Source organism: Neltuma alba, unplaced genomic scaffold (assembly GCF_004799145.2).
Source record: "Neltuma alba isolate B1F8T4 unplaced genomic scaffold, ASM479914v2 tig00011613_pilon, whole genome shotgun sequence".
NCBI classification, from domain to species: Eukaryota; Viridiplantae; Streptophyta; class Magnoliopsida; order Fabales; family Fabaceae; genus Neltuma; species Neltuma alba.
In genome coordinates, this window is record NW_021636264.1 from 42004 (window position 1) to 54629 (window position 12626).

General features: G+C 34.7%; 1 protein-coding gene across 2 annotated transcripts; it reads left to right on the top strand.

The window, feature by feature from the left end:
* Nucleotides 1-488: 488 nt before the first annotated feature.
* LOC114715790 (Bowman-Birk type proteinase inhibitor-like) lies at nucleotides 489-11723 on the top strand. Of its 2 annotated transcripts, none has more exons than XM_028900681.1 (2): nucleotides 489-545; nucleotides 11179-11723. In XM_028900681.1, exons 1-2 carry the CDS (start codon nucleotides 529-531, stop codon nucleotides 11519-11521), a joined length of 360 nt encoding a protein of 119 aa, XP_028756514.1. In that variant the 5' UTR covers nucleotides 489-528; the 3' UTR covers nucleotides 11522-11723. The 2 variants fall into 2 exon arrangements, with proteins under 2 accessions (XP_028756514.1, XP_028756516.1); XM_028900683.1 differs by lacking the exon at nucleotides 489-545 and adding an exon at nucleotides 3279-3343 and having other exon boundaries at nucleotides 11190-11723.
* The last annotated feature ends 903 nt before the right edge of the window (nucleotides 11724-12626 follow it).

A 12626-nucleotide genomic window follows, 5' to 3' on the forward strand; every position in this document is an offset into this window, starting at 1 on the left:
TCATCAAGCTCATCACGACACCCACTGCTACCATATCGGAGAAACTACAGTGAACAAGAGGTCGAATCTTATTACAAAACTGATTTTCGCATAACAATATAAATCATTTGACCTTAAAATCAACCTTTCGTTCTGATTTCCTGTTATCCACATTGTCCTCATCTACGTTTTGCATAAAAGTGACCCACGGAAAAATAATTAATAAATTAATATTTTGCGAAGAAGTAATGAAAAAAATGAAGGTGAGGTATATCCATTAAAAGATAAAATTCATATATCTTAAAACAAAGCATTAAAAACAAATCTGTTCATCATAATAATTCTCACCTTTTATTTAAAAAATTAGAAATTTTCTCCCTGATAAATCAGCTCTCTCTTGCGAGGCTCTTGTTTAGCTTTGTGGACCATGGTTTTGAATCACGTGGTGCTATAATATCCCTCAAATTGGCTTATAAAATAAGGCTCTCTCTCTGCTCGTCTCTTCATGCACATCAAGACTCAAACACAGAAATCCCTTAGAGCGAGAAGATGGGTTTGAACAAGAAGGCGATGATGACGAAGGTGGCCTGTGTGGTTCTTTTTCTGGTGGCCTTCCCTGCAACCGTGGAGGCTGGTCGCTTCGACGCAGACACCTTCCTGTCTCAGATGTTTAAGAACAATGGCGAGCCTAACTACGTCATCAAGTCGACCACCACGGCCTGCTGCAACGCCTGTCTCTGCAACAAGAGGAACCCACCTCAGTGCCACTGCCAAGACGTCGGAAAAACATGCCACTCGGCTTGCAAATTCTGCATCTGTGCTTTGATTTATCCTCGTCAGTGTCACTGCCTTGATACCACCACCTTCTGCTATCCTCCTTGCTCCTCTTCTGCTAAGCCTCAGATGATAGTAGCAAACTGATTCTGATCATTAATGGTGTCCAGGCCTATTAATAATCTACTACTTTTATTAGGCTTTGCTTCTATCTATTTCTATTTACGTGAATGTGAACCTTCCCTTATAAAATAAGCCATCTCGTGCCTTGTAAGCATGCTTCCTGTTTGCTTTTTGCAAACCGGTTTATTACTAGCAAGCACTTGACATTCTTCTATCATTATTTTCCATCTCTTTGCATCATTATACCTTTTGACTTTGGTTTGCCATTTAGTTTAATTTGTTTTAAATTTAATATTAAATATTTGAAGGGAAAGTAAAAAGGAAAATCATTATAACGTCCCAGAAAAGAAATGTAACGATACTAAAACTTGTTATTGCTTGTTGTTTACTTATATATTGTGGAATTTTTTGGTGATTATATATTTCTTTTTTCAGATCTTATAGTAATTTTCCTAAAGTAATATCAAGGGATCCGTAAATTTAACAGGAGTTTAATTTTTCAAAACTGCTTGAGAAGGCCCAAAGACATGAGAGAGTGAGTGAAACACGAAAGTACCATTGTTAACGTAACTAGAAATCCACAGTGAACAGATGGCCAAGTCCTATGATTAATTGTCTCGGCCATAAAATGATATGAATCAATCACAAAGGCTTTACTTGCTTCAAATTCACTTATACCCTGAAGTCAACATCTCAACTCCTCTTGTTTCTCTCCCATAATCAATTAAGCAGAAGAAGTATTCATGTACTCTTTTACATGGGCAAATTATTCAGTAAGGACCACTTCTTTAAGCTTCTTTAAGTTGGGAGAAGGAAGGGGGAGTTGGAGAGAGTGAAGGGGAGTTGAGGAGTAACTTTGAGGTGAATAATGTATTTTTAGGTTGTTTTCATAACTCCTCTTTCATTTGTTTAATTCATATTAGTTAGTGGGAAGTAGAGGGGTGTTTCAACTCATCTTCCCCTCCATTTCTCTTCGCCTCCCATCTCAGCCATAAGATTGCAACTTGAAGAGTCTAGATTTTATATTTTATAAAATTATGATTAGTGTTAATTTTTTAATGAATAAACAAATACAATTAAACTACTAAATTTAAGTCATGATAATATAAAATGATAATAAATGGAAGGAGCAAGGGGGAGTTGAGGAGTAACTTCGATTACTCCTCCTTCGTTGGGTTTAATTTGTAGACGTCCAGATTAGTTGAGGCAGAGTGGCTCATTAGGCCACTTGAGGATCCCTCTGAAATCAAAAAACTAATTTGTCTTGACATTTTTCTCCGAAATTTCAATACTTCTATTCTCTTTTCAAAATATTCAGAGATATTTTTAAATAATAAAAAATTGATTAATGTCTAAATTGTATTTAAAAAAACAACTGAAAAATGGAGCATCAGACAAAGGGGCGGGCCGTTCAATTTTTGGACTCACCCATCTATTATTCGCAGCTGATGTGATATTGACATAGTTGATCACGTGCTTCAGTCAATATAACGGAAATTAATTGCGTACTACTTATTAACTGAACTTTTCTTAAACAAACTTTACAAATATTTGCATACATGAAAAGATTAATTAAGAATATAATATAAAATTTTTACTGATTCCATATAATATGACCCGCTTCAGAATATAATCATGAGCATGAACCAACCTAATTTTACAACAGTTGATAAGGAAGCAAGGACTTCCAAAGGCATTCTTTGGAAAATTAGTAATACTACCTCTGATGCTAATTATAAAATCTCGTTATAGTTATACAAATAAGGTGTTATAATTAAGATTAGAGGCAGTATTATAATTATATAAAATTAACCAAGATTTGAATCTCATAAAAAGAGATATATACGTTTAATACTGGACAATACTTCAAATTAAAGAAGATGATGAACGACAATGGCGAACCCAACTACGTCATCAAGCTCATCACGACACCCACTGCTATCATATCGGAGAAACTACAGTGAACAAGAGGTCGAATCTTATTACAAAACTGATTTTCGCATAACAATATAAATCCTTTGACCTTAAAATCAACCTTTCGTTCTGATTTCCTGTTATCCACATTGTCCTCATCTACGTTTTGCATAAAAGTGACCCACGGAAAAATAATTAATAAATTAATATTTTGCGAAGAAGTAATGAAAAAAATGAAGGTGAGGTATATCCATTAAAAGATAAAATTCATATATCTTAAAACAAAGCATTAAAAACAAATCTGTTCATCATAATAATTCTCACCTTTAATTTAAAAAATTAGAAATTTTCTCCCTGATAAATCAGCTCTCTCTTGCGAGGCTCTTGTTTAGCTTTGTGGACCATGGTTTTGAATCACGTGGTGCTATAATATCCCTCAAATTGGCTTATAAAATAAGGCTCTCTCTCTGCTCGTCTCTTCATGCACATCAAGACTCAAACACAGAAATCCCTTAGAGCGAGAAGATGGGTTTGAACAAGAAGGCGATGATGACGAAGGTGGCCTGTGTGGTTCTTTTTCTGGTGGCCTTCCCTGCAACCGTGGAGGCTGGTCGCTTCGACGCAGACACCTTCCTGTCTCAGATGTTTAAGAACAATGGCGAGCCCAACTACGTCATCAAGTCGACCACCACGGCCTGCTGCAACGCCTGTCTCTGCAGCAAGAGGAACCCACCTCAGTGCCACTGCCAAGACGTCGGAAAAAGTTGCCACTCGGCTTGCCAGTTCTGCATCTGTGCTTTGATTTATCCTCGTCAGTGTCACTGCCTTGATACCACCACCTTCTGCTATCCTCCTTGCTCCTCTTCTGCTAAGCCTCAGATGATAGTAGCAAACTGATTCTGATCATTAATGGTGTCCAGGCCTATTAATAATCTACTACTTTTATTAGGCTTTGCTTCTATCTATTTCTATTTACGTGAATGTGAACCTTCCCTTATAAAATAAGCCATCTCGTGCCTTGTAAGCATGCTTCCTGTTTGCTTTTTGCAAACCGGTTTATTACTAGCAAGCACTTGACATTCTTCTATCATTATTTTCCATCTCTTTGCATCATTATACCTTTTGACTTTGGTTTGCCATTTAGTTTAACTTGTTTTAAATTTAATATTAAATATTTGAAGGGAAAGTAATAAGGAAAATCATTATAACGTCCCAGAAAAGAAATGTAACGACACTAAAACTTGTTATTGCTTGTTGTTTACTTATATGTTGTGGAATTTTTTGGTGATTATATATTTCTTTTTTCAGATCTTATAGTAATTTTCCTAAAGTAATATCAAGGGATCCGTAAATTTAACAGGAGTTTAATTTTTCAAAACTGCTTGAGAAGGCCCAAAGACATGAGAGAGTGAGTGAAACACGAAAGTACCATTGTTAACGTAACTAGAAATCCACAGTGAACAGATGGCCAAGTCCTATGATTAATTGTCTCGGCCATAAAATGATATGAATCAATCACAAAGGCTTTACTTGCTTCAAATTCACTTATACCCTGAAGTCAACATCTCAACTCCTCTTGTTTCTCTCCCATAATCAATTAAGCAGAAGAAGTATTCATGTACTCTTTTACATGGGCAAATTATTCAGTAAGGACCACTTCTTTAAGCTTCTTTAAGTTGGGAGAAGGAAGGGGGAGTTGGAGAGAGTGAAGGGGAGTTGAGGAGTAACTTTGAGGTGAATAATGTATTTTTAGGTTGTTTTCATAACTCCTCTTTCATTTGTTTAATTCATAGAAGTCTAGATTAGTTAGTGGGAAGTAGAGGGGTGTTTGAACTCATCTTCCCCTCCATTTCTCTTCACCTCCCATCTCAGCCGTAAGATTGCAACTTGAACAGTCTAGATTTAATATTTTATAAAATTATGATTAGTGTTAATTTTTTAATGAATAAATAAATACAATTAAACTACTAAATTTAAGTCATGATAATATAAAATGATAATAAAAATTATTTTATGTAATATGAAATTTAGATCATTCAAATTATAATCTTAATGATTGAGATGGGATGTGTATGGAAATGAAAGAGAAGAGAGGTGAAGAGTCTCACCTGGTAGAGTGGCTCATTAGAGGAGGGTAACAAGATCCTGCCATTATTAGTAGGTGAGATTGAACTTACATCATGGTGAAATATAAGTTGCATCTTCGCTAACTGAACCATTTTGCAGGCCCCTTGTAGATTTCTCTTAAACCAGAAGACAAAGGCGTGTATTTTCTCTTGACATTTTTTGGGAAATTTTAATACCTCTATTGTATTTTCAAAATATTCACAGATATTTTTAAATAATAAAAAATTGAGTAATGTCTAAATTCTATTGAAAAACCAGAAATATTGAGCCCCAGATACAGGCGTGGGGCGTTCAAGTCAGCCATGCCTATCCCCACTTGATGGATACATAATATAGGACGTACCACATACGGCAATAAAGATTCTTCACCATAAATATAATCGAATCAATTTTCGGAGTCACATAGTGACATTGACGCAATTGATCACGTGCTTCAATCAATATATCCACGAAAAAATTTGCATACTACTTATTACTCAACTCTTTATGAAAAAAAAATTTAGAAATATTTGCATGCATAAAAAACTAAATTAAGAATATAAAAATCATCTCTAATAACGCGGGCGCGCGCGCACACATATATATGTATATATAATGACCTCCAAAGGCATTCTTTTGGCATCTCAAAGAATTGGTGATATTATAATTATGAAAAGCTAACCAATGGAAGTTGTATCTATAATGACTAGTGCTATTTTTCAGACAAAATTACGTAGGTATGTCGTTTTTCTTTTAGAACATTCACAAATATTTTTCAAAAATTAAAAGAATTTATACAATTTTCAGAAAATTCAAAATCGGGTCTGTTTAATTAATTAAGCATTTTAGATGAGATTTTTTAAATTTTTAAAATAGATGAAAATTTTCTTTAATTTAATAAAATTCAAATGAAAGATGAGTGAATTAGTTTTTATCTTATGGGCACCCCCACCTGGTATTTATTCTTTTTTATCTACACTCTTGGAGAAACATATATTATTTTTAAATCCCAATAACAAAATGTAATTTTTGAATTTTGATAATCTAAAGCACAAATTAGTTGTGTTCAATAATTCCTTCATTTCGTAAAACTTTATGTGAAAATGTTGTTGAAATATATTAAAATTCGTTTATTAAAAAACAAAACAAACTTCTAAAATGGATATCCAAAATGAGACGAAGATAAATGAGCAATTAAATCTCAAGCACAAAATGAGGTATCACGAAGCTGCACTTGCTTCCAAAAGTCACCTATCCAAATCTCAAAATCAAATCTCAACCGTCCATGTTGTTTTCCATTTCCCTTGCTTTTGTTTTCCTTTTCCTTCACATGTGTATTTCTAATGAATGAAATCATTTCTACACAGCACCACACTCTTTTCTCCAAAAAAAAAAAAAAAACTTATCACTCTTGATACTTTCTCCCTTTATTATAATTGCAAACTTCGGTTATAAACAAAATAATAACTCACTCAAAATTTTCTTGAGGCATTACCCAATAATTCCTTCGTTTTATTGAAGCATATTCAAACCTGCTAATGGCCGGTGGAGAACGAAGTGTTTCAAAGATAATGAAAATTAGAATTATAAAAACTAATTTAAATGAAATTAAATTAAGTGAGAGATGAAGCTAAAACTAAAGAAGTAGAAAAACAGAAGATAATAAACTGATATTTCAAAATTCAAACTCAATAAAAACATTAGGATAACCCTCAAGATGCCCCTATAAATAGCCCTGGCTTTCTTATGGCCTCTCCACAAAGCAAAAAGGAAAGAAGAGTTAAGAACAGATGGCCGTGATGAAGCTTGCTCTGGTGCTGTTCCTAATGGCCTTCACAGCCACGGCAGTGTCACGTCGCCGTGATCCAAACACTGTGCTGGCTCAGGCAATGATGAACGGCGGTGAGGCCAATTACATGGTGAAATCCACCACAGGTGCCTGCTGCAACAACTGCACCTGCACAAAATCAGACCCACCCCAATGCAGATGCAATGATGTTGGAACTACCTGCCACTCTGCTTGTAAGAATTGCATCTGCCTACTCATCTGGCCTCCCTCTTGCAGTTGCTATGACGTCACCACTTTCTGCTACGACCCTTGTCCTTCCTCCTCCAATTAATGCTAGTCATGCCTCTTCTCATCATCAATAATAATTAAGATGATAATTATGGTGTTGTAATCTTATATCTATGTGATTTCTGTGTACGTACGTATGTGAAACTATATATCTTAAATAAATGAAGTATCGTGTGTGCCTTGCGTGCTTTGCAGTTTGTTCTTTGCAAACTCCTTTGCTTGCAGGCTCATATGATCTGTACGTGTTCCTTGGTGATCCAAACACTCTAATTTTCCGTTCTTGGGATTTCATTCATGTCACATTTGTTATAATTAACTAATTTATTTGATTTTTATTAATTAAGTCTAATTAATTAAGTAGTTCTTATATTAAAGAATGAAGGGAGGATTTGATGACCTGGTACATTAGGAACAAATTGTTGTATATATCATTTAGTGGTGCTGTTTGTGAATCTATATTAAGCCTTGTTTGCTCCAGTGTGGACTAAAATTTCGCACAACACAATGAGAAATGAACATGACATGTATAAACCTTCTACAAACATTTAATGAAAATGGGCAACCAGCAAGACCATGTACATAGTTTATAAATAATGCAATGTATTAAAAATTTTATATGATATATATAATTTTTTTTAATGAGGTTGCTAGAATTTTACTTCGAAATGGAAATGGTATCCGTTTAATGGGGTTGCTAGAATTTTACTTCGGATCGAAAATGATAGGACTGGCTGTAGAGGGGGAATTGGCTAATTCCCTTTTTCAGGTTTAATGAATTTTCTCTTTTGAGCAAAACTTTCTTTTTGTTGAAAGGTCTGGAAACCTATTTTTAACTTGTCTTAAAAATACTTCGTTGTACACTTTTGGTTGCATGGAAAATTACTCTTTCAATGAAATTTTTTTAACAGGTGCAGCTGATAGAGAGGGCTAGATTAGAAAGATATTATAAATTTGAAGGATAAAATGAATTAAAATTATCTGTTTGCAAACTCGAATAATAGAGAAAAATGTGTGGATGCCACAGAGCCACAGAGGTGAGATTAGCACAACCCAGCCATGAATTGTTATCTGGCATCGTCGTAGTCACGTGGACCACGTCTATGAATATTTCATCAATATACGGACAAAACACACATGTAGCATATGAATTGTTACCTGGCCCGTGCAATCTTTTACAAAAGACAATTTCATAAAAATGCATAAATAAAATTATATATTTTAAAAATATGGGTCAAGTTTCTTATAATGGATATAAAGAACTTAATGTAGATATTGTTCTTTTAAATGCTACTTTAAATTAACTTTTAAAATGACATATAAATTGAAACAATTATTTCAAAAAGACTTATGCTGTGAAAGAGGGATGTAGCATTTTGGAATGGATTAAGATTATATAAAAATGATTAATTCATTATTAAAATTCTAACATGACAATTGCTGCGAAAGCCAGTAATTTTTTAATTAAGCACGTTGTTCGCGTTGGGGCAAAAGCATAACACATGGTCCTCCTTCACCAAAAAAAAAAAGCATAACACATGGAAGGACGAGATTCGGAGATAAAAAGAGTTGGGGCCCGGAAATCGTAACCAAGGGTTGAGATTTTGAATTAGTTAATGAATTTTGGAAGCAAGCGCAGCATTCGCAGTGACACAAAACGACGCTCTTGTTTCTGCAGCCGGTGGACAAGATCAGATCTGCTTGTATCCAAGCTCTTAAATTCAAAGAATGTCACTTATTGATCGTAAAACGGGTTAATGGAGCAGAATTGATGTAAAATAAAAAAACTGAAAAGAAAGGGGGGGGAGGAAAGCAAACTAATCCGTGAATTGATGAGTTAGAGTGGCAAACTCAACTCATGTTACTGCCTTCGACCCTAATTATAAGACCTCATTTGTAATCTACTAATGAGGTCTTATAATTAAGACAGGAAGTAATATAATATTTACTGTAATTGCAATTAGGTTCTAATGAAGGGATTTAATTATGTTAAAGTCCATTAACAAGTGAAGAATAAGTAATGAGAAGTTTCAGAGTAGAAAATACACAAAACGACGCTCTTGTTTCTTTGGCCGGTGGACAAGAACAGATCTGCTTGTATCCAAGCTTTTAAGTTCAAAGAATGTCACTTATTGATTGTAAAGCGGGTTAATGGTACAGAGTTGATGTAAAATAAAAAAACTGAAAAGAAAGGGTGGGGAAAAGAAAACTAATCCGTGAATTGATGAGTTAGAGTGTCAAACTCAACTCATGTTACTGCTTTCGGCCCTAATTATAAGACCTCATTTGTAATCTACAAATGAGGTCTTATAATTAAGACCGGAGGTAATATAATATTTACTGTAATTACAATCAGGTTCTAATGAAGGGATTTAATTATATTAAAGTCCATTAACAAGTGAAGAATAAGTAATGAGAAGTTTTAGAGTAAAAAATAACACAAAACAACGCTCTTGTTGCTGGGGCCCGCACACATAGTTGGTGTATAAGATCAGATCTGCTCATATCTAACTGTTTAAGTTCAAAGAGTGTCACTTGTTGATCATAAAGCGGGTTAATGGTACAGAATTGATGTAAAATATAAAAAAACGAAAAGAAAAGGAGAAAAAGGCAAACTAATATGTGAATTGATGGGTTAGAGTGCCAAACTCAACTCATATTACTACCTTCAACCCTAATTATAAGATCTCATTTGTAGTCTAGAAATTAGGTCTTATAATTAAGACCTGAGATAACATACTATTTGCTGTAATTACAATCAAGTTCTAATGGAGGGATTTAATTATCTTAAAGTCCATTGATAAGTAAAAATAAGTAATGAGAAGTTCCAAAGTAGGAAATGACACAAAATGACACTCTTGTTTCTGGGGCCCGCACACATAGCCGGTGCATAAGATCAGATATGCTTGTATCTAAACTTCTAAGTTCAAACAATGTCACTTATTGATGGTAAAGCGGGTTAATGGTACAAAATTGATGTAAAATAAAAAAAATAAAAAACAGAAAAGAACAGGGGAAAAAAGCAAACTAATCCGTAAATTGATGATTGTGGCAAACTCAACTCATATTTCTGCCTTCCATTCTAATTACAAGACCCCATTTATAGTCTATAAATGAGGTCTTATAATTAAGATCAAAGGTAATATAATATTTGCTGTAATTACAATCAGGTTCTAATGAAGGGATTTAATTATCTTAAAGTCCATTAACAAGTGAAGAGTAAGCAATGATAAGTTTCAGAATAGAAAATGACAACCGGTTTAGGTTGGTCACTTGTCATAGGAATTTCTTAGTAATTAAATTTTTTCTTTCGTACTTCTCGTTAATTCTCCATTTATTTAAACATTTTTGTTGCTCCCTCCATCCCACCGTATTAACAATCACAAAGTTTTGACGCAAGAATTAAAAAACAATTTAATCAGTAATGCAATTTTACTGAATGTAAAAGTTAAGGAGTTTGTTTTTTAAGGAGTTTTTTTTTATAAAGTTATTAAAATGATAAAATTTGGACGCTCCATATCGCTCCATTTAGATAGATGGGATGGGAGGCATGGTTGGCAAAAAACAAAAAACAGAAGACAAAAGAAAAAAGCAAAAAGGATAGATGGGAGGCATGCACGTCGCCACGTTGGAAGGATAATTAAATTAATGTTACCCTTGTGAGGGGCACTGAACTACGTACCAAGAACTGGCACCTCTGGTGGCACTTTAATATCCTATTGAATGCCAAAATAAATAAATAAATAAATAAATAAATAAATAATAAGCAAAAATAAAAGAATTAGGCTGAAAATAATGAAAATTAGCCACCAGTGACAGTGTTAGAGTAGAAGAGACTCAGTGACCTTAAGTAAAATTAATGGTTCAAACCTCACGAATGGAGATAATCACATAAATTGGGAGAAGCTCCCAACCAATTGAGCTGATGTCCGTATTTGAATTTGATTAGTATAGTAACGGACATAGTATTTTTATTAGTATATCTAGAGACATTTAGTATGGTGCATAAAATTTAAAATTAATCAGACACACTGTTAATCAGATTACTGAAGGCCCCACTTTCAATCACATCGTACCATAAATCTCTCATACTGGCTTGTAAAATGAGACTTCCTCTGTGCTCGTCTCTTGACGCATATCAAAACTCAAACACAAAGAGCTCCTTAGAGAGAGAGAGAAAGAGAGAAAATAGGTCTGAACAAGAAGGCGATGATGATGAAGGTGGGTCTGGTTCTGTTCCTGATGGCCTTCACTGCAACTGTGGAGGCTCGCTTCGATGCGAACACCTTCCTGGCTCAGATGTTCAAGGAGAATGGGGAGCCAAACTACTACATGAAGTCGACCACCACGGCCTGCTGCGACAAGTGCATCTGCACAAGGTCGATCCCTCCTCAGTGCCATTGCAACGACATCGGAGAAAGTTGCCACTCTGCTTGTAAGACCTGTCTCTGCACTCGCTCCTATCCTCCCCAGTGTCGCTGTGTTGACACCACCAACTTCTGCTATCCTCCATGCTGCTTTTCTGCTAAGCCAGAGATTGCTGCAAATTGATTCTGATCAGTTAATGGTGTAATGTTCTGTGAACAACAAAGCCTATTATATGCTACTTTATTAGGCTTTTCATCTATTTCTATGTACATGAATGTGAACCTTCCCTTATAAAATAAACTATCTTGTGCCTCGCATGCATGCTTCCTGTTTGCTTTTTTGCAAACTGGTTAATTACTAGCGAGCACTTGATATTCTTCTATGATATTGTTTTGGTGATTTTCTTTTTCTTTTTTTTTTTGGAGACCTCAGTGTGATTTTTTCAAACTAATATCGGGGGATCCGTAAATTTAACAGGCTTTAATTTTTAAAAGGCCTTGAAATTAAAAGACCCAGAGACGTGAGAGATTCAGTGAAGAAGCAAAAGAACCATTGTTAACGTAAATAGAAACTCATTGTGAACAGATGGCCAAGGGTGATGATTAATAGTCTCCGCCATAAAATGATGAATCAATCACAAAGGCTCTAGTGTGCTTGCTTCAAGTTCACTTATCCAGAACTCAACCTCTCAACTCTTCGTGTTGCTCTCCCATAATCAATTAAGCGAAAGAAATATTCATGTACTCTTTCACACGAGCAAATTATTCGCTGAGGACCACTTCTTTAAGCTGTTTGTTTTTGGTTCCCCCAGGTGCATTAATGGCCAGTTTGTTTAAAATATTTTTTTTTTAAAAAAAGCCAGTGATTTTAACTGGAAGGAGTAAGGGGAAGTTGAGGAGTAACTTCGATTACGCCTCCTTCGTTGGGTTTAATTTGTGGAGGTCCAGATTAGTTGAGGCAGAGTGGCTCATTAGGCCACTTGAGGATTCCTCTGAAATCAAAAGACTAACTAATTTGTCTTGACATTTTTCTGCGAAATTTCAATACTTCTATTCTCTTTTCAAAATATTCATAGATATTTTTAAATAATAAAAAATTGATTAATGCCTAAATTGTATTTTAAAAAAAACAACTGAAAAATTGAGCATCAGACAAAGGCGCGGGCCGTTCAGTTTTTGGACTCACCTATCTATTATTCCCACGTGCTGTGATATTGACATAGTTGATCGCGTGCTTCAGTCAATATAACGGAAATTAATTGCGTACTACTTATTAATTGACTTTTTCT